Genomic DNA, 22,310 nt, shown 5'->3' with positions numbered 1-22,310 from the left:
TGTGTGTGTGTGTGTGTGTGTGTCTTTTTGCCTTTTCTAGGGCCGCTCCCGCGACATATGGAGGTTCCCAGGCTAGGGGTCTAAGCAGAGCTGTAGCCACTGGCCTATGCCACAGCCACAGCAACACCAGGTCCGAGCCATGTCTGCGACCTACACCGCAGCCCACGGCAACCCCAGATCCTTAACCCACTGAGTGAGGCCAGGGATCAAACCAGCAACCTCACGGTTCCTAGTCGGATTCTTTAACCACTGCACCACGACGGGAACTCCTGTGTTTCTTTTCATTTAGTGACCTGCCTCCCTCTTCCCTTGTCCCTGCCCCATGTGTGTTACTTCTTAGGGAAAAAGTTCCTCTACTTCTTTTCTTTGGACCAGGCTCTGCCCTTTGTTAGCATCGCTTTGCCAGAGCCTCCTCCCAGTACAATAAACTCTGAGACCTTCTCCAGGATTGACGGTCGTCAGGCTGGACAAGAATAGTCACCCCAGCCTGTTCCTGTCCCCTGTGCCAGCGTCCCTGCTCCGTCCTGGTCCCAGGACCAGCGGAGGTGATGGGGGTGTCTCGCGGGTCACCAGGAGCACCCCGGCACCCTCCACTGAGCCTTGCGTTCATGGTCCACGAGCAAGAGCCCCACGGCCCAGTGACCACACACTCAATCCACGTTTCACCCGTGAGCTCTAGGGTTAGAATGAATCCTTTGATGATTCTGAAATGCGGGTTATTTATTTATTTGCTTTTTAGGACTGCATTCGTGGCATATGGAAATTCCCAGGCTGGGGGTCCACTCGGAGCTGCAGCTGCTGGCCTACGCCACAGCCACAGCCACGCCAGATCCAAGCCATGTGTGCGACCTACACCACAGCTCATGGCAATGCGGGATCCTTGACCCACTGAGCCAGGCCAGGGATTGAACCTGCGTCCTCACAGATGCGAGTCAGATTCGTTTCTGCTGCGCCATGACAGGAACTCGAGGGTCATATCTGAGTCCTTGCCTTCCCGAGAATCCGAGTGAAATAGAGAAGAAATGAGCTAACATCTGGGGTTTACTGTAAAATGATCCGAGGCCGGAGCATGTGGGGGAAGGTTTAGACTTGTAAGGTTTGAAATTGTCCCCAAAACCATCTGAGAAGGGTGCCGGCTGGCATGAGAGGTCGCCGACTGGGGCTGGAGTGCAGGCGGTCATCTGTGGCGTTTCCACTCGGTCCACACGCTGTGTTGGGAACCTGGAAGTTTCACATAAAAACAAAACAGGGCTGAACTGCCAGCCTGTCCTGAACCCTCGGCGCATCCGATGGCACTGCCTTGGGTGGCTGTGGGCAGCAGTGGCCGTCTCCTTTTAGTTTGCCCCACTCCTCACTCTCCCCTATTGTCTGACTCCTGACTGAGTGTGGTCATCAGTGGCACTCGTGTGGCCCCTGCCGGCATTTGAATTTGTTTCCCTCCAACCCTCACCCTCCGGAAGGTGCACAGAAGCCCTTGAGCAAGAAGGAGTAATAAACCTGGGCAACCGGCTGGCATCTTTCTCCATTCTTTTTTTTTTTTTTAATTTATTTTTATTTTTTGTCTTTTCTAGGGCCACACCCGTGGCATATGGAGGTTCCCAGGCTAGGGGGTCTAATCAGAGCTGTAGCCACCGGCCTAGGCCACAGCCACAGCAACGCAGGATACAAGCCACAGGAGCTGCGTCTGCAACCCACACCAAGCTCCCGGCAATGCCGGATCCTTAACCCACTGAGCAAGGCCAGGGATCAAACCCACAACCTCGTGGTTCCTAGTCAGATTCGTTAACCACTGAGCCACGATGGGAACTCCTCTTTCTTCATTCTTAGCTTCTGGACCTTCTCCTTCCTTGCTGATGTGCACCCAAGTGTTTGCCGAAATTCTCTTCCTCTTATTTTTATTCCTCAAGAAGCAGAATCGTCTCGTGTAGTCTAGACTTGCACCCTCCAGTGCTGTCCACTTTTAATGTGTGGTTCTTGAGCACTTGACATGTGGCCAGTCGGAACCAAGATGTTTTGCAGCTGGGTTTGGAAGACTTAGAACAAAAAAGAAAGATAAAATATCTCATTAGTGATATCTGAGGTTAAGTATATGTTGAAATGATAATATTTCTGAAATATGGGGCTCAATCGAATAGATTGTTTAAATTAATTGCACCTCTTTCTTTTCCATCTCTTAAAATGTGGCTCCTAAAACACATTAAATGGCCTGTGTGATGTGCTTGATGTTTTTCTTGGGCAGGACAGATCTGGCCCAGAGGTCAGCACCCTTTTTCTGAAAAGGGCCGGATAGTAAATATTTTCGACTTTGAGAGTCAACGGCCCCAGTTGAGCTGTCCGCCTCTGCTGTTGCGATGCCGAAGCAGGAGATGCTGTGGTGATGAATGGGTGTGGCTGTGTGCCCATAAAACTGTATTCGTAAAAACACGCGGCGGGGCAGGGCTCGGCCTGTAGGCCAACCCTGGTCCAGCCCCGTGCTTCTTGACTTGGGGCGATTTTGCCTCCTGGGGGATGTTTGACAGTGTCTGGAGGCAGTTTTAGTTGTCAGGGTTGGGAGCCGGGGTCCGAGTGCCTCTGACGTTGAGTGGGTGCAGCCCAGCGAGGGTGCCAGACCTCCCACAGTGCACAGGGCAGCCCCAAGACAGAGCGGGACCTGGCCACCCGCTTGCTAGCTGTCGGCTGCGTAAACCCCTGTGCGTGGGTTCTCCCACCTGTGTGTGATCCAAGGATAAAGCCTGGAGCCGAGCTGGTTATCCATCAGGTGCTTAGAACCGGGGGCGCCAGGTACGTGTTGTCTCCGTGGCTTTTGTCCCAGCAGACGCGCGGGGGCCAGGCCGAGGCGATGCCCGGTCGCAGCCCACCAACGTTTCGGTGTGTGTTCCAGGTCCACTTCATCAACCCTGAGACGGTGCCCAAGCCTTGCTGCGCCCCGACTCAGCTCAACGCCATTTCCGTCCTCTACTTCGACGACAGCTCCAACGTCATCCTGAAGAAGTACAGGAACATGGTGGTCCGGGCCTGCGGCTGCCACTAGCCCTGCCCGAGGCCCGGCCACCCAGGGCCACCGCCGTGGCGAGGAGCCCGCAGACCAAGGCGGCTGCCTTGCCAGACCGTCTGTCCCCCTCCCCAACCTGAACGGTGCAGGCGTGTGAGGGTATTTGGGAGGCGAGTGGCTTTTGATCAGTGGTTCGTCGGCGGCGTCCTACGGACGAGATCCTACAAGTTGCTGCAGGCGAAACCCAACCGCAGGACATGTAGCTAAAGGAAAGTCGCCCGGCCACGAGCCCTGGCTGCGAAATCGCGGCCGTGCACCGACTCGTCCCAGGGGTAATGAGGAGCGCCCGTCAGCCAGGCCGCCGGCAGTGGGAGGAAGAGGGTGCGGCTGGGGGTGGGCACGTTTGTGTCTGTGCGAGAGGAAGACTCATGCGGAGGCTCCTGTAATACATGTCACAATAAAACGAATGAATGAAAATGGTTAGGATGTTACAGATATATTTTCCTAAACAATTTATCCCTATTTCTTGGTTTATTCCGATTTCATAAACAGAAGCTGCGGCCGGCGGAGGGAGGGAGGCCCCCTCTCCACGCCATCCCGGTTGCATTCTGAGGCCTGCCGAGGCTCACTGTTTATGGAGACTCACCCAGAATCCAGGATTGGCCCGGGAGGGGAGAGGGAAATTTTCTGCTTGGAGTTGGGAGTGTGTTGACCTCGAAGGAAAAAGAGGTTCCATGGTTCAGCAGGGTGTGTGGTGGCAGAGATCCAGATAAGCGTCGGAAGCACCCGAAGAGGCTAGGCACTAGCTTTCCAACCCTGCTGCCGTAGGAAGCCAGGGAGAAGTGGCAGAACTTGAGCTCCGCCCTGAGCTGTGGCCAGCGTATGGCCCTGTGTAAAGAGGCGCCAAGGAACCTAGCTCTTGGCAGGGCTGGAGAGGCAGGGGCTCGGTCCCTCACCCCGGAGGCGCTTGCCGTGGTCATTGGTGGCAGCGTCCTGGGGTCTGGGCTCCAACGAGGGCCTCCGTGGTCACCTCTGCTCATTCACAGACCCCTCTCGGAGGACTCTGTGAAAGAATGGGCCCCAAAGGAAGGGACCAGTGACACGGTGGGAGGTCTGCTGGGTGCAGGAGGTGCCGATGTGGATCGCAAACCCAGGACTCCGAAGCTGTCTTGAGATTGACGGCCTGATCAAGTGTCCCGACTCCAAGGTGCCGTTTCTGACACGGCTCTTGGCACCAGCCTCCCTGGCCTTAGCTGGTGCGTCCCCTAAGTGGCGTGCCCCAGCCTCCAGCAGCAGCACGGGCCTTGGAGACGACTGGGCTGTCTGTGCTAAAGAGCAGGGCTGCCCAGGTGAGGCCAGTGGCCCTGGGATTGGGTCCAGTGGGGACCTGCTTCTCCATGTTCATCACCTTGGCCCCTAGAAACCCCAGGCCCCGGGTTGAATTTTCTTTTATTTTTTCTTCTTCAGTAGCTTGGGCTGCAGCCTTTATGCTGCCTGATCAAGGGGAAAGAGTTGCTCTTTTTGTTATATTTCGTCTTGTCTGTTGCCAACTTTGGGGATGTTGGTGCGCTTCCGTCCTGATGCACGCTCTCTCACCCTGTCCACCGCAGCCGACCTCTGGCTAGTGTCATTTGTACATTGAAACATGTAAATAGTTGTTACAAGACAAAGAAATTATTTATGTCCATCGGAAGCCCATTCGAGACCCTCTCGGATCCCTCGTTCACGAGGGGGAGCTCGCCTCCCTTCGACCTGTTTATTTTCGTATTTAAGACTATTTATTAACGGTCAGACCAATGTACCTTCAGCTGTGGCATCGAGCAGGCCTCAGAGAAAATGCTGTATAAATAGACAAAATAAAAAGGGTTTTGACTTTGCAATAAAAGGAGACATTTGGTTCTGGTTTGGGGCCTGTGTGTGTGTCTGTGTTGTTTTTTTTTCCCTCAACGCCCGGACCCTGGAGTCGTCTCGGTCTGCCGAGACTCTGCCTTGGCCTCCACCGTTAACACGCTCTTTATCATCCGGGCCCTGGGGGGCAAGGGGCGCTCGTCAATATTTGGTGCAGCTGTGTGGGGCTCCGGGCAGGAGAAGTGGAAGCAAACAGCAAATGTAAATTTGGTAGGCCCGACTACAAAGATCTTTGATTGAATTACAGTGCAGCTGTCAGCAGCTGTTTCAAAGAGGCAGGGGGTAAATTAGCCGTGTTTACTGCTAACATAGTTGAAAGATTTAGTCATCCCAATAAAATAGAGGCACAAGAAAGAAAAAAAATAGTCGTGGGAGTGGGGGAGTAAACACCCCAAACTTGAAAGCAGCGCAAGCCCCAGAACCGACAGTGTCCGGTGCAAATTATTTCAGCGGTTTGGGGGCTGCCGTTGGCTCCCAGCTTGAGCCGAAGCTGGCTCTCAGCCGGCCTGGCGAAGGCAGCCAGGGGCCCGCTGGGCGCAGAGCAGTGCGCGGCCGCACAGCCTGGAGCAGCTTCTTGGGTCCCTTGCTGCTTTGAAGTGCGTACTGAGGTCACCTGACGGATGTTAGGATCTGGGCCCATGACTTGGCCAGGCTGCTGGCTCGTCCCCCGTTGCCTCAGATGAAGCAGCCGCTCCTAACCAGTTCCAGCCCCCGTGATTTCCAAACCCTGCTGTCACTGTCCCGATGCGTGATGTAGCTCTTGTTCTGTTTCCAGGCTGGAGACGAGTCGCCAACCAGAGGGCCAGATGCAGCCTGCAGACGCGCCTTGCCCCTCCTGCACGGTGTTTATGCATTTTTTTGAAGTGAGTTCGTTGCCAACACGTTTTTGAAAATCAGGAGATGGGGGTGAAAAAAAACCCCTCAAATTCCAGCTTCTCTTGAGCAATCGGCAGATCTGGCCACGCCTGGCCCCGTTCCTGCGTAGACGCTCCCAGCCGGAGCCAAAGCACCATCGTTGGCCGCAGTCTCCACTGCTCCCCATTGTCTGTCTCAGGAAGGTGTGAGTGTCAGCTGCCATTTTACAAATTGCAGGTCTCTCTTGATTTGTACCCGTGTCTCTGTCCAGAGTCGGAAAGTGAAAACTGGGCTAGGAAGGCCATACATTCCAGGGGAAAGAGGACAAGCCTTTTGTTTCTCTCGGGGGCACTTTCCCCACTGGTCCCCGTGGGCAGGTGTGTTTGTGGCTGCAGCGCCACCAGTGGCCTCGTCTTTGGCCTTCACCTTGCCCCACCCCCACCTCCGCTCTGCTCTGAGCATCCCCCCAGCCTGGCTCAGGAGCACCTGTGTCAGGGGTGTAACTCCCACACTTGCCCCGAGGTCGCCGCCGGCCGTGCTGAGAGGGCGCCAAGAGGTGAAGGCATTTACCCAAAGTCAGCAGCTTATAATTGCTGGCGCTGGAATTGGGGCCCCAAGCCAGGCTCGACCCCGGGCTCACCTAACATGGAGTCTCCTGGGTCTGCTCGTGAAATGTGGGGATTGCTGGCCCCCAGCCCTGACTCTCCAAGCAACCCTCCCCAGTTCCCTCTTCAGCCCCTGAATCCGTGCCGAGCTCCGGGGCCGCGAGCTCGAGCCTGGGGCTCCCCTGCCTCCCAGCAGCCCGAGGGCCTCCGTCTGTGGGGCGATGCCAACTTGAGCTCCCCCAACCACCCACCCACTTGCCGCGCCATCGATTTTTGCTCCGTTGCCTGGTGACCGTATGCATGGCCCTGGGAGATGGGGGGGGGTTAGCGGTGGTCACTGGGGCCATCCGCTTGGCACACTTCCACGTGTACGGGCCACTAGCACGAATTAGTGACGTAAAGCCACAGACACATACGCTCGCAGTTCTGGGGGCTCTACGTCCAAACTCATTGTGTCGGGGGTGGGGTGGGGGGCGCACACGCCCTACAGATGCTCCGGGGACGAACCTTTCACGTCTCCTCCAGCCTTTGGTGGCTGCCGGCTTGCTTGGCTTATGGCCACACCACTCCAGTTCCTGCAGCTGCCTTCACATGGCCTCTCCGCTTTTCTCTGTCTTTCCTCGTGCGTCTCACTTGAGAACACTTGTCAGTGGACTTAGGGTCCACCCAGATAATCCCAGATGGCCTCCTCTCCCCGAGATCCCTAATTACACCCACAGAGATCTTTTTCCCGATAAGGTCACAGTCACAGGTCCTAGGGACCAGAACGAGGCCATACCTTTGGGGGGGACCATGACTCAACCCCCAGGTCCCTCCCCTGAGGCCTTGCCCCCTCTCCTGCCTCCGAGTTTGGGGACCTAGGAGAGGATCCCAGGCAGCCTCCGAGGTCCGCGCAGTGCCCCCGGCTGCCTCTGTGCTGAAGTCTGAGTCCAGCAGCTCCTCGCCCTGTCCCACGACTACAAGGGGGTTGCGGGAGCCCAGCCCAGCACCTCCCCACACCCTGACCAGTTCTGCCCCTTCCCCCATGTGGGCTGGAGCCACTCTGGGCCCACTGGGCTAGATGCAGGAACGCCAGGCTGGGTCAGCCGCAGAGGAGTGGGCTGACCTAAGCAAGCGTGGCCACTGCTGGGGGTGACCACACCTCAGTGCCCTTCATGGGAACAAAGGTGACTCTGAAGACAGCACAGCCTTCCTCTTTGGCTAGAAGCCTTCATTCATTCATTCGCTCACTCACTGGTTCACTGCATAGCCTGTGGGCCAGGCTGTGGGCACAGGAGACGCAGGAGCAGGGCAGAGCATCAGGGGCACCTGTGCTCGGCAGCACAGGAATCCAGTGGTGACTGGCACAGCACCACAGCTGTGTGTGCCTCTTCCTCCGTACAAAGAAATCGGATCTTATTCTAGGACTGCGTCGGTACAAAGGTGTGCATAAACCAGGCTGCATCCTTTGGTTTCTTATCGACTAATTTTAAAAGATGTTGAAATAGGGAGTTCCTATTGTGGCTCAGCAGGTTTCGCACCAGACTAGTATCCATGAGGATGCGGGTTCGATCCCTGGCCTCACTCAGTGGGTTAACCATCTGGCATTGCTGCGAGGTGCGGTGTAGGTCGCAGATGCGGCTGGGAGCTGCCATTGCTGTGTAGGCCGGCGGCTGCAGCTCCTATTCCACCCCTGGCCTGGGAACCCTCCATATGCTGCAGGTGTGGCTCTAAAAAGCAAAACAAGATGTTAAAATGTTTTTGTGGGTTCCTAAAAGTACCATGGGCCCCGGGCACAGTGTCTCCTGTGCCTGATGGGCAAGCCGGCTCTGAGGGTGAGTCATTCTGTGCAGCCATTTAGAGGAATGATGAGCATTAGGAAGAAACGGGGGTGGGGGCGAGGGTGGTGACAGAGGCCAAGCTCTTGGAGAGAGTGGTCAGAGAAGGACTGAAGGGAAGGCGACAGGGTCACCATAGGGAAGAGGTTTTTGGTCTGAAGGATTGGCAGGTGCAAAGGCCCTGACCTGAGGCTTGCTGGGCAGGTTGGACGATCAGCAAGCAGGAGGCCCACCCGTGTGGCCTGAGCAGAGCGAGTCGGGCAGGAATGAGGTCAGCGAGGCGGCCACGGGGGGGGGACTAGACAGCTTTGGGGGCTGCAGGAGGACATTGCTGTGGCGTCGTAGGAAAGCTCTGAGAGCGGGAGGGGACGTCTTAAGAAGCAAGAGCTAAGGGATGGGCCAGGGAGTGCGGGAGGCCTTCAAGGAGGAGGTGGCATTTTAGTCTTTCCGGCCCCAGTGGAGTCTTTCCTGTGGCCTCCTCTGCAGAGGCCAGAGGTGGGGTGAGCGCTGGCACCCCTCCATCTGGTGTTTGGGATGGGAAGTGGTGTCCGGTCAAGGTCACACGTGGAGGCAGCTGAGAGCACGCTCAGCCACTTCCCCAGGAAAAGACCCATGCTGCCGTCTCGCAAATATTCGTGAGGTGAATTCTCACGCCCCAGAAGGAGCGCGTGCTGGGCAGAGGGGCCCAGGATCAGCTCCAGCTCAAGCCCAGCTCACTTAGTTAGCTGGGGCACCCTGTGTACTTCCTGCCATCTCTGGGCACCGGTTCTTCTCTTGGGAGATGGTGTGGTGCTCACCGCGGTTATTTAGGGTGAGAATCAGCTGTATGTTAACTACACAGCAGAAGAACAGTGGCTTAAACAAGATAGAAGTTTATTTTAGCTCATTTAAAAGAAGTCTGAAGGCCAGTCATCCAAGGTCAAGATGGCAGCTCCACTGTGCCGTTCAGAATGTAGTCTCTTCCTGTCTTTCTGCCATGTCATCCTAACACATGGCTTCCCTCGTCACAATTCCCTTTGCGGTTCAGTATGGCTGCTGGAGCACCAGCCATCATATCTCTACTCTAGGCCGCGCGCTCCCTTTAAACAGCCATCCCAGAGAGCAGACAAAATATCCAGTCACCGCTCATTAGCAAAAATATAGTCGCAGAGTCACACCTAACCACAGGAAAAACTAGGAGTCATGGGCTTTTATGCTGGCTGACAAGCTACACAGTCAAAAATCAGCAATCAGGATCCCATTACTGTGAAAAATTCGTGGATACTAAAGATGAACAGCTAGCCATATGTATTACCTTTCTATTGCTGCGTAAGAATTACCAACCCAGTGGCTTCAGTCATCAGCCATTCATTATGCCTTCTGTGGATCGGAAGTTTAGGCACGTGGTAGCTGGGTTCTTTGCTCAGGATCTCACGAGGCCACAATCGAGGCATCCGCGGCTGCATCTTCACCTGCAGCTGGGGTTCTCCCGCAAGTCCACTGAGGTTTCGGGCCAGGTTCAGTTCCATGCAGTTGTAGGACTGAGGTTCCCACTCTCCTGCTGGTTGTCAGCCACCCGTCATTCTCCGCTCCCAGCAGCCCTCATCAAGTCCTTCCCATGTGGCCATCTCACAACACAGCAGCCTCATTCTTCAAAGCCAGCAGGAGGAACTGGCCTGACTCTTTTAAGGACTCACCCTACTAGATAAGACCGACCCAGGATGATCTGCCTTTGATGAACTCAAAGTCAATTGATTCGGGGTCTCGATTATACTTGCACAATCCCTTCACCCCTTTTTTCCCTACACCGATGGCATGTGGGAATTCCTGCACTAGGGATCAGACTCGGACCACAGCAGTGATAACGCCAGATCTTCAACTGCGAGGCTACCAGGGAACTCTAAAATCCCTTCGCTTTTGCAAGTGATAATTACACATCGGGCAGAAATCCTGGGGCCTGTCTTAGAATTCTGCCTCGCACAAAACCCAGTCTGTGCTACACACCCCTGGCTGGAGAAGTGTTAGAAACACTATGTACATAGAAAGTACCAGGCACGTGGCCGATGCACAACCAAAAGCTAGTGGCTACAGCCGAATAGAGGGGTCTTTCCAAAAAGAACCCCCCCACCCCACCAAAGGAGCTGAACAGTTTGAGGTGTGACCCTCACGTGCCCTGAATCGTTACCCATAGTCCCCAAATTTTCTTCCTTCCTTCCTCTCTTTCTTTCCCCTTCCTTCCTTCCTTCCTTCCTTTCCTTTTTTGACTGCCCTGCAGCATGTGGAGTTCCCGGGTCAGGGTCAGATCCAAACCACAGTCGAGACCTAAGCCTCAGCTGTGACAACGCCAGATCCTTAACCCACTCTGCCAGGCCAGGGATCGAACCCGCATCCCAGTCCCCAAACGCTGCCGATCCTGTTGTACCACAGTGGGAATGGTCCAAAATTCTCCCTAAAGTCACTGGTCACCCCAGCTACTCCCCTATGCTTGGGGAGGATGATGGGATGATGGGTCTGGATCTTTGTAAAGCACACCACAAGCTGAACACTCCCTCTGGGCCCCCTGCCCAAGTCACATGAAGTGCCTTAAGCTTGAGCTCATTGAATCTTTGGGACCAGCCTGGGAGTCATGTCCTCTGACCGCCCTTCCCACGTTAGATGAAGATGCAGGGAGGTGTTTGCCCGATGTCAGCAGGTGCAGGGCTGCACACCTCCAGGAGGCGCCGTGCACCCAGTCCCTCCAGGGTGGACCACGAAGAGGCAGCCCTGGCCCAGCCCTAGGCTGGGGTACCCGAAGGCAGGATGGACCCCCTTTCACTGGACCCAGCCCTTCTCAGGGCCCTGTCCCCATACTCAGGTTGGACCCCCTCCATCCCTTTGTGTGTCACTTCTAAGCACACTCATGTGACTTCTGCTAGACACGCCTTCCCTTTCCCTGTGGGTCAGGTCCTTCTGGCTCAGACCCCATCAGGGCTCTGACACCAAGTTCTCTTGGTCTTAGATTTGAGGAAATAAAAACAGAAGAGGAAAAACACAGAACTCTCCAGAGTCTTTGGAGTCGTGACAGCTATTTGGACGGAGGCAAAGCAGACTGGGCCGGGAGGCAGCACTGCCTTCCCCGATGCTCCATCCTACCGACCCACCCACCCACGAACATGGTGGCAGAGGAGGTGGCCAGGTGGGCCAGGGAGCCAGGCCCAGGGCTGGCCCGACGTTAGTGCTGAGGCGTGCAGCGTGGCCACCATCATGGCCTAGCACCACCGGCCAGTGTCCAAGATGGTCCCAGCTACCCCTGGCCAGGGCTGGCTTCGTGCGTGTGTGGCCCACATGGGGCTCTGCGCTTCAAAAAGCCCTGCGTTTCCATGTTGCTCTGGGTCCCACAGCTTCTGTAGCCAGTCCTGTGCCCGGTGGACCAAACAAGAACTTTGATGTCAAGCCCAGGGTCCAGTCTGTTCTCTGCCACCTTCACTGTTCACCAAAGACATTTGAGCACCTTTGGGCTGTGCTCAAGGTCTTGAGCAAGGACGATATGCTCAGTGGACCCTCCTTCCTCTTCCTGGGATCCTGGTGGTTACACTGGGCTCGCCCACACAGCCCAGAAAATCTCCCCATCGCAACATCCCTAGTCACATCTGCAAAGTCCCTTTCGCAAGGCAGGACACAGTAAAAAAAAAAGTAACTATTTGGTCTTTGTGTCCATTTCCCAGCACAGAGCTTCTAAAAGCCAAGGCATTTCCTGAGTGATGGGAAGTGTGGGAGTTTTAGGATGGTCTTATTTTTTATAACCAGCTCCTTTCATCCCTACCTGGGTTTATGCTAATGAGCCGGTGCTTGACTTAGCAGAGGACCGCCCGTGACGAGAGGGTTGGAACTTTCAGCCCCACCTCCTGAGCTGCAGGAGAGGCTTGGAGAGCTTCCAGGTGGGCGGAGTGCGGAGGTGCAGGGAGGATGTGCTGGAGGCCTGGGAACCGCGTGCCCTTCCCCGCTGGCCCTCGCCCCACACGGCTCTTTCCCGTGGCTGATCCTGAGTTGTATCCTTCTTAACAAACCAGTGATAGGAAGTAAAGCACCTTCCTGAGTTCTCCAAGGTCCTGGTAAATTCTCAAGCCTGAGGAGGGGGCTATGGAAACCCCCCTGATTTATAACCAGTTGGTTACAAGTACAAGTGACAACCTGGGGTTTGCACTTGGTGTCTGAGCCCGAACCAGTGGGGTCTGGGCTGATGCCAGGGATTCGTGTCAAAACTGACTTGTGGAGCATCCTGTTGCTGTCCAGAGGTTTGGACACCTGCTGGCATGGGGAGAAACGGCCCCATCCCACATTTGGTGTCTGAAGTGTGAGGGAAAGTGGTTGATACAGTGATGTTGATAATTTACGTCACCTTTGGTAAGATGACACAGTCACAGCTTGGGAGAACTGGGGCTCGGCCATCTTCGGGGGCCATCACAAGCCTCCTGCACCCCAACCCCATCACCCTCTCCTCACAGAGTCCACCCACCACCCGCCTCGCTGGTCTCCATCTCAGGTGTGCACTCCTGCCTCAGGGCCTTTGCACTGGTCCCCTCCCGGACCCCGCCAGGTATGCTGTTCCTCCAGACAGGCGCAGGCTGTTCCCTAAGCACCTTCAGATCTTTGCCCCACATCCCCCTGTCTGTGAACCCTCCTCCGATGCCCGTTGGTAACCACAGCCTCCATCCCGGCCTCTCTGGCCTCTTTCCTGCTCGTCTTCCTCCATCAAGCTCCTGGCCACCTGGCAAACGGAATGTGTTGGTTACCTGTGGGCTCTCCTCCATCCGGCCCTCCGGAGGGATTTGTCTGTTCTGGTTGCTGCGGGGTCTCCAGGGCCCAGCCCAAGGCTTGGCCCGCAGCAGAGCTTCCTTGACGGGATGCCATGAATAAATGCCTGTACTGTCATTCACGAGCCCGGAATCAGGAGACTAGGGCTCTGCCTCTGGGGGCCTTGGAGAGGGCTCAGCCCCCAGCCCCTGACCCCTGCCCTGCAGATCAAGGCTGGGCTGCGGGCTCGCTGTCTGCTCTACCTGACCGGCCCCTTTGGCATCTGGGTAGCATTTGGGGGCCATGTGTACCCAGAAACGTGCTTTTGTGCAGCAGCCAAGTGACCCTCTGACTTTCACCTCAAACCCGGCAGTCGTCTTCACTTTTCCTGGTCTAGGAAGGGAAGTGGCTGGGGCACTAGGAGCAATAACCCTGACTTAGATCCGTGTTTTCCCAAACACACGTCATTATTTGATGGCGAGCGAGCTGCCAAGCAACAAAGTAATTCCCAGGAGAGAGCGCGCGCGTGTGGGTGTGGGCGTGGGCGTGGGGGTGGGGGTGGAGGTGGGGGCAGAGGAGACGCTGCCTCAGTTTGCTCCGAGGCCCACACCCTTGTCCCTGACCCTTGACGGTACACATCCAACTTAAGCAAGTTAGAGAGATGCTGAATACAATTGGTTTCAATGGCTAAAGCCGACGGAGAAATGACATATTTGAGCTCTGACCCTTTCTAACTGAATCCAGATCCGTCATCTCTCTGTCAAGGACATTTCAGCCGCAGTCATCCTACTTCTTTGGTCCAGCCCCTCCAGCTGGCAAGGCACCTTGGCTGGTGGGTGGGTGGGTTGCCCAGAAGCGCTATGAGGGGGAAGGAGGGTCGTTCTGAGCAAATTCCTTTCCCAGGTGCCTTTGGGGGGCTGATATTCCCCTCGGTGGAGCCTCCTCCCCCCGCCCCCCAAACGAGCCCTGGTCTTTGTTCCGTTCTTGTTCTGCGTGTTGATGAGGGAAGGAATGACAGATGACCTGGGCCTCCATCCCGTCCTGTCTTTCTGAGTGGTCCCTAAAATAATACCATTAGTGGGGCCAAGCGGAGGCTCCTTATCTTCAGAGGGGCTTGCTGATAACGCTGAGTGGGGCCTCTCGGATGCCCCGGGCCGAGACGGGGCGGTGGCCGTGGCCTTGACGTGTTGCAAAAGTCTTTGCTTCCCGGTGACCTGGTGACATTCCAGGGGTATAAATAGTCTGGCGGTCTGGAGGCCTGCGTGTGCAGGCGTGACCTTGGTGGCAGGGTCCATGACACCCACCAAGAGTCACGTGGGTACCGAGACCCACCACGGCTCCTGCCCACCTGTCCCCATCCAGACGGGGCCTGTGGACCCGGGGACGTCACGGGGTGGGGGGCTCACCCGGTGGGCACATCTTCCCAGCTGTGACTTCCTGTCCCTGCCGTTGGCTGCGGCGAGCTCACCTTCGAGGTCACTCTTCAGGCCCCGTTCTGGCTGTCCTCGCCTCGTCCTCGACCTTTGCAAAGGTCGATTATTCCCGATGCTAGATTTGGAAATAAAGAACCGCACATGGAAAAGGTGAACAATCACCCATCAATCCAGTGTGCTCCTCCCCCGGGCTGTGACCACTCGGCACAGTTCCACTCTGCTCTGTGGCTGCATCCCCTGGCGGCCGACACCCGCACGGACGCCTTCGGCTCTGCCTCTGCGCCAGGCGCTGTCCTGGAAACAGAGAGGCAGGTGGACAGGAACCTGCTCTCCCGCACTCACGGGCCGGGGGGCGAGAAGGGTGAGACAGTCCGGCGGAGCCAGACAAGCAAGAGACCACCCAGCAGGCAGGGGACGCGGCCCCAGCAGAGACAGCGACACGGTCAACATTCATGGGGCGGTGGTGGTGCCTTTGGCCACTGTGGGACAGGTTTTCAGAGAAGGCTCCTTGTATTTCTGCAGAGACAGGATGATGGGGAGTTTCCATCAGCCTTGTCCCCACAACCCTTGGGCAAGGGAAACACAATCAAGATTATGTGATTGTGGAGTTCCCGACGTGGCGCCGTGGAAGCAAATCCAACTGGGAGCCATGCGGTTGCAGGTTCGATCCCTGGCCTTGGGTTAAGGATCCAGCGTTGCTGTGAGCTGTGGTGTAGGTCGAAGACGGGTCTCAGAGCCCGTGTTGCTGTGGCTGTGGCATAGACCGGCAGCTGTAGCTCTGATTAAGCCCCTAGCCTGGGAACCTCCATATGCTGTGGGTACGGCCCTAAAAAAGACAAAAGATAAAAAAAAAAAAAAAAGATTATGTGATTGTATTTATTTTTAGTTTTCTGCTGAAAGATGATATTCATGCAGAATAGTCACAAGGTGAACATGAAGGGACAGTTTCTGCACCTGGAATAAATCAAGAAATGGCATCATGGTCCCCAGAGGCCCCCTTCTAGTCCTCCCCCAACCCCCAGGGTAACCACTGCCGAAACTGTTTTGTCTGTTTTAGAAAATAATGCAAACAAAATAGTATAATACTTGTTCTGTTGCACCTGGCCTCTCTGCCTCAATATTATGACTTACCCATCTTGCTGTGTTTATTTGTAGTTTGTTCATTTTTCATAGCTGTATAATATTCCACTCTGTGAACCTGGCAAATTTGTTTATTTATTCTTCTGTTGATGGGCATTTGGTAGTTTCTGGTCCCCCCTTTTTTTTTAAAGGAGGTCCTGTTGTGGCTCAGTGGTAATGAACTAGACTGGTATCCATGAGGACAAGGGTTCAATCCCTGGCCTTGCTCAGTGGGTTAAGGATCTGGTGTTGCTGTAAGCTGTGGTGTAGGTTGCAGGTGTGGCTTGGATTTCGCGTTGCTGTAGCTGTGATGTAGGGTAGCGGCTGCAGCTCTGATTCTATCGCTAGCCCAGGAACTTCCATATGCCTCACGTGTGGCCCGAAAGAAAGAAACGAGAGAGAGAAAGAGAAGAGAGAGAAAGAAAAAGGAAGGAAGGAAGGAAGGAAAGAAAAGAAAAGAAAAAGAAAAAGAAAGAAAATGCTGCTGTGAACATTCTTGCCTTTGGAGACACATGTCTCTGTTGGATCTAGTCTTGAGAATGGACCAGCATAGCCGGGTCGCAGGACATGTGAATTGCCTGCTCTGGTTGATTTGGCCAGACTGCATCGCCAGGTGGTTGAAGCTCCATCCTCACCAGGAGCAGGTGAGAGTCCCATTTGCTGGACATCCTTGCCAACCCTTAATATATCTGGGGTTTTGTTTTGTTTTGTTTTTTTCATCTTACATATGCTGGTGAGTTATTCAACTGAATTTTGTTTATTTATGTATTTATTTTTATTTTTTAGGGCTGCAGCCGAGCCACATGGAAGTTCCCAGGCTAGGGATCTAATCAGAGCTGCAGAAGCCGGCCTACGCCACAGCCACAGCAAGTCAGGATCCGAGCCGCATCTGCGACCTACCCCACAGCTCATGGCAACGCTGGATCCTTAACCCACTGAGCAAGGCCAGGGATCGAACCCGTGTCTCATGGATCCTAGTCGGGTTCGTTAACCACTGAGCCACGATGGGAACTCCTCAACTGAATTTCGAATTTGCTCATTTGAATTAAGTCTTCGAAGTATTTAGCGGCAGGGGCAGGACCAGGAGTGGAAGAGAGAAAAGCTCTGCCAGCCGTGGCTTTGTGCGCTGCAGGCCTCCTGTGCACCTGCAGCTGGCCTGGGTCCTTGCACTTGCCCTTCAGTCCACGCCTTAACAGAGGTGCTGTGACGGCCCCCATGCTGTGGGAAGGGCCCCCTCTACTCCCCCTACCCACACAGAGGGACGCTGGGCAGACTTAGCCATAGCCCTGGAGAAAAGGATTTGGCCCAGAGAAAGTACGTGATTGCCACAGTCACACAGCTAAAGGCAGAGACTGGAACCCAGGTCTGTCCTCGTCCAAACCCTGGCACTCTCCTGCCCCCACAAAGGCGCGCCCCCGGCCCAGGTCGGGGAGACGGAGATGACTCCACTCCACTCCCAGACCCAGGATTGTTTCTTGCTTCTCTTGGCATCTGCCCAAGGCCACGAGCCGCACCATGCGGGGGCCACCGTCTGAGAACTTGAACCAGAGTCCAGGGAAGGAGCTTCTTGCCCAAACCCGTATGTGGATGAATTAAAACAAAAACAAGTGACCTCACTGGTCATCCAGCAAGTGCAGCACAAAGAGGGGACTTGGCGGCATCCCGCTCGCTGACGCCCAGAAGGGCGAACCCGATCATCCAGACTGAAGAATTCACTTTGCTATTGGTCTCACCCCACCAGGAAGCCTGGCAGGTCTGCCGTGCGCGCCGGGACGGCTGTGGCGAGGACGCCGAGGGATTGATTTATTTAGGATTTATTTAGACTGCTTCCCAAAACAGGTTTTGTGGGAGGCTTAACCAAAAAAACTTGAACACGTGAAAAATACAAAGATTACAAATAAAACTGGAGTCAGGGAGGGTTGGTTTTTGTTTGCTTGGTTTTTGTTTTGAAGTAATGAAGTTAGCGGTGGGGGGCACCTGGCCTGGGAGGACGACACAGATGTTCGAGGGGCCACCTTTGGGTCAGGAATGCTGACCCCGAGGAAGACGGTAGAGACTCAGAAAAGCTGGGCTCTTGCTCAGGTGACCAACTGCCCTGGTGTGCCAGGGACACAGCTTTCCTGGCGTGTGGACGTTTCTATGCTAAAACTGAGAAAGTCCTGAGCAAGCTGGGTTGAGTCGGTCACCCTCGCCCTTGGTGACATCACGGAGGCTGCTGAATCCAGCTGCATCTGAACGTGAACCACCCCACCCGTCCACCCTACCGCTTGCATTGCAGATGTATATACCAATGAATTCTTTTTATTCCTTTTTTTTTTAACCCATAGAAAAGTATCCTTTTGTTACTTATTAAATTTAATTGCTATTTGTGCAGAGGTAAATAAAAAGTTAAGCTATAATATGAGGTTTATAATAAAGAGCAGCTGTGCTCTAGCCACCCCCCCGCCCCGCCCCGCACTGACTCCTGCTCCCAGTGGGATACAGATTGATATTCATCATTTTGAAATTTATTGTTCTAGTTACTTGACGGGCATGTGAAATCTGGACATTAATGCCTTCCAGAAGAAACCCGTTGTTCGTTTTACTCTTTGAGCTCTTTCTTTTCCTATCAACCTCTGTTTTTCTACATAAAATATGTTCATACTGTTCTTTCTTGATTTCCTGTTTTAGACGTTAACCATTGACCTTTCGTATGGAAACATGAGCATTGGAAACCTCACACTGCTTTCCTGCAGAGACTTCTTCTCCCACATCTTCTCGGTCTATTGATTGATCCCAGTTTTTGGTGCAGTGAATCTTTAGGGTTCAAGTAATTACGGCTTTGTCAATACCGTTGGCCTCCACCCCATGTAGGATATTATGACGTCATTTCCTGCCCTGTCCACACTTCTGTTTTCCGGGAGTTTATAGTTGCCTTTAGAAAATAATCCCCTCGGTTTTCTTTGTATCCATCATGTGTCTTTCTCCAAGACGCCAGGAAACAATTCTAAACCTTTCCTCAGCACAAACACATCAGGTAACCTACTGGGTGACTTTCTTTTTGTTTTCGTTGTTTCAGTGTGGTCTCCTGGTTCCCACACAGGGGCTTCAGACTTGGAAGATGGTCTGGAAGTCCCTGCTGGGACTTGTCTTCACCCCAGCCTGGGACTTGCCCTCACTCCCTTCTGCAAAGGGGCCCCCTTTCCAGGCTCCTCTGCCTTCTTCTTTCATGGTTTACACTGGTGGGTGATTGAATCAAGTTTCCCTGGAGCTTCCTGGGATGAGGTAGATGGGAGGCAACTTTCTGAAACATCTGATATCTGAAACATCATCATTCTAGTTCACACTTGGGTGGTTTAACCCAATATAAAATTCTAGTTTGAGAAGAATTTCCCCCCAGGTGTCTGAAAGTTAATAAGGCTTGGCGTTATGCGCTTCATAGCTGCAATAGTTCTAGTATTACTCTTAAGAAGTAATACTATTGTGATTCCTGTTCATTTGTATAGGAAATTTCCCCCCTTCTTTCTCTTTGGAAACTTAGAGCATCTTTTATTTATCTCCAGTTTTCTGAAAAATGTTAACGCTAGGATAATTTCTCCCTCTATTCTATTTCCTCTTTCTAAAATTCCTACTAAATGGAAGTTGTGTCCCAGGATGGAACCTTTAATTTTCTTATCTCTTACCTCGAGTTTTCCGTATCTGTGATTTTATGCCAAGTTTTGGGGGTATTTCTTCAACTTTATCTCTCAATTATTCCACTGACTCGCTTATGACAGTTTGGCAAGAGTACATCCTTGCTTCTCTGAAAGTTTTTTTTTTTTAAATAGCACTTTCTTCTGGTTTCACCAATTCAGTCTTGTAGCTCTGTGGTACTATTAACCATGTTTTTAGTTTTTCTCTTAAGCGCGTTTCTTCTCTCTGCATGGTCTGTCTCCTCATGTCCTGTTGTTTTCTCTTTATTCTTTTTTTTGGCATTTTATTAAAGTATAGTAGATTTGCAGTGTTGTGATCCTTTCTGCTGTAGTTCTGTTGCTTTCTGCTCGTTTTGGTTTCCAGTTTTGACATCGAGGTGGCCCCTGGGATGGGAAGGGGTGAGGCTCCCCGTTTCCCGTAGTGCCCCTTGCTTAAGCATCCCCGTTTTCACAGCAGGTTCCCTCCGTCTTTCTCTGTGCTGGCCTCCATGGTTTGGGAGTCTCAGGTTTAATCTCTGCAGGACTGACCTCCCTCCTTCCAGAGAGGGACTAGAATTATTAGGGTGTCCACTTTTCTGGGGCCCCTGATGTTGCCCACCCAAGCTTCCTAGAGGTCAGCTTTTCTTATGTAGGCTCTCCTGAGCTTTTGAACATTTTGTGGGTGTCCTTCAGCTGCTGTGGTCCCCTCTTCTATTCATATTGTTCTTTAGGTTTATACCTTTACTTAAAATTTCCTTGGTTACAGGTTTGGCACAGTCTCTGGATGGAGCAAAGAAAAACACACATATGCTCAATTCCCTGGATTCACCAGGAAGAAGGTGACCAACTTGTCCTGGTTTGTCCAGGACTTTCTTGGTTTTAAAACAGGAAGTCCTGCATCCCAGGAAATCCCTGAGTCCTGGGAAAACTGTCTTCCTCCAGCTGTAGCTTCGGAGACTCCTTCGCCCCTCCTGTCGTCTGAACCCATCTGCGTTTGGGGGTCCCCAAACAGCCACTGAAAACGCCCCAGCTCACCCGGGGTGGGGAGGTCCTCACAGCCTCCCAGAATGACGCAGACCAAATCACTCATATCGCAGACACTCACAAGTGTCTGGAAAAGTCCCTGTATTTCTGGAAACCCCAAAGATAAACGGCATGCACGACTATCATTACTGAAATTGCTGGCTGCAGCGGAGACGTGCAAGTCCAGTGGCCTCCTGGCGGCGCAGCCCCCGCCTGCACAACCTCTGTAATTATAAGAGAGCATTTTAAATTGTTCCAGTCCAAACAAGACCTGGAAATGCAGAGAGCAGCCTGGTCGTTAGGGCTGGAGATTAACAGTCTCCATGGAGGAGCCTGGAAGGGTTTACTCACAACCCAGGGCAGGGCTGGCGGTGAGGTGCTCACTGTCTCTGCAGCAACAGCATTTGTAGGGGAGTCAGCGGGCCTTCCCCAGCACCCCCGATCTGCCTTCACCCCCAGGAACGGGCATGAGGAAGGTGCCCTTTTGTTGGGTTGATGCTACGCTGTAGTCCACCAACTAAGCATGCACTTGGACGAACTGGCATGTTTAAAATTAAAAGGCAGATGTTTTTATGATGAGTTGAGCTTAGCAATCCCTCACCCTTTAGAGCAAGTTAATTTACGCAAAGTGGGAGGGCAGCCCAGCATAAGGCAGTGGCTGGAGGGCAGGCAGGAGGGAGGCTGCAGAGGAGGGGCTGATGGTGGGTACCCCGTGCTTAAGTCCCAGCCCCACCCTCTTATGGGCGGTGTTTTTGACCTCTCTGAGCCTCGGTTTCTTTAGCTGCAAAATGGATGTAATTCTAGCATCTACTGCATAGCTCTTGTGTAAAGATTAAAAAGAAAAATAAATACCATGTGCTTGGCATGTTATGAAAAGGTGGAACAAAATAACTGTACAGTGATGGGTGTTATTCTTGCTGGTTGGTGTTATAATCATCGGGCTTCTTTTGCCATTCTTCAAGGGACCCACCTGACTCTGCAGGTGGGAATCGTCCCCACCCTGCTGTCGCCACTGCCTGAGATGTTCGAGGCACACCCAGGAAAAGAGCAGACCTTCAGCCAAACTTCCGCTGAGTGAATGAGACCATAATTCATTGGAATTCAACTAACCAGCCTTAACCCGATCTGCTGCCCCCAGCCGCGACACGTCTATACTGCATAACACAAAGGGAACAAGCAAGGACTCGCCCAGCAGATCCTGGGAGAGGGCGGGGACCCAGCCGACCTGGAAGCACGTCCACTGCCTCCATCACTCAAGGTGATGCTCCAGCGCTGTAGCAGCACAGGTGCTAGAGGGAGGTCCCATCAAGCTTTGTGGTCCTGAAAGTGGTGGAGAACCAGACGAGGGAAGGGCAGCACGAGTCCGGCATGAAGGGGTCGTGGAAAAAGCTGACCAGCTATGTTCTTTATCTCCATCTCCTCTGGCCCAGAGATTTCCCATGAATTGAGCTTTCCCACCCCGGGGTCCTTGTCTGAGAAGCGTCAGGGCACATCTCTGCGTCCCTTCCTTTGTCTAGCAATCGGGCAGAGAGCTCAGTCTCACGGGCAAGTGGGACATCCAAGGCAAACATATCACCCTCTGAGGAGCCCCTTAGTTCTTGTGCAAAAGAGAGGGGGAATCAGGGGGGGAGTGAGAGGAGGAATGATTGAATGAATGAGTGAGTGAATGAACTAGGCGCCTCCCTCTCCAGGGATGCGGGCACGGTAAGTGCAGGTTTGTAGAAGGCCACAGGGCTGGAGGACCAGACCTGCCACAACTACCAGGACGTCCCAAGCTGAGTCAGTCCCTCCCTCCCCACTTCCTGTGCCTCCTGAGTCGCCAGTCCCTCTGCGTCTGTCTATTCTCCTTCTTCCATTTCGGCGGGGGGTGCGGGGAGCAGACACTGAGCAGGCAAAATGTAAAAATTCTCTTCAATGGTGGTGGTTCGGGGATGCTTAGATAAAAGCAGTACTCAAACCTTTATTGATTTGTGTCTCTGTCCCAAACACCCGGAAAATATCTTGAGGCATTGCTTAATGATCCTTCTGCCTTTCCTCTGTGCCTGGAATGTGGGTGTGATGTCTGGAGGCACAGCCGCCATCTTGCAACTGTGAGGTGATAAACATGCCAGCGAAGGGAGACATGGGAAGAGAAAGGGAGAGAATCAGAGGGTGCG

At 53.7% G+C, this 22,310-nt stretch overlaps 1 protein-coding gene across 5 annotated transcripts in view; it reads left to right on the top strand.

The window, feature by feature from the left end:
- Positions 1 to 22,083, top strand: part of BMP7 (bone morphogenetic protein 7) — a 108,747-nt gene extending 86,664 nt beyond the window's left edge. The window contains exons 7-8 of one of the 5 annotated variants that reach the window (XM_021077320.1): positions 5,676 to 5,763; positions 21,117 to 22,083. In XM_021077320.1, coding sequence (XP_020932979.1) covers positions 5,676 to 5,762 — 87 coding nt within the window. In that variant the 3' untranslated portion in view covers position 5,763; positions 21,117 to 22,083. Of the gene's footprint in view, positions 1 to 2,881; positions 4,896 to 5,675; positions 6,015 to 19,897; positions 20,279 to 21,116 lie in introns of those variants that run through there. The other 4 variants (XM_021077319.1, XM_005673045.3, XM_005673044.3 and 1 more) reach the window with 4 other exon arrangements.

The sequence above is a fragment of the Sus scrofa genome, chromosome 17 (assembly GCF_000003025.6).
Source record: "Sus scrofa isolate TJ Tabasco breed Duroc chromosome 17, Sscrofa11.1, whole genome shotgun sequence".
NCBI lineage: Eukaryota > Metazoa > Chordata > Mammalia > Artiodactyla > Suidae > Sus > Sus scrofa.
Note: the sequence above shows the minus strand (reverse complement) of the source record. Positions and strands in the feature narration are given on the sequence as shown.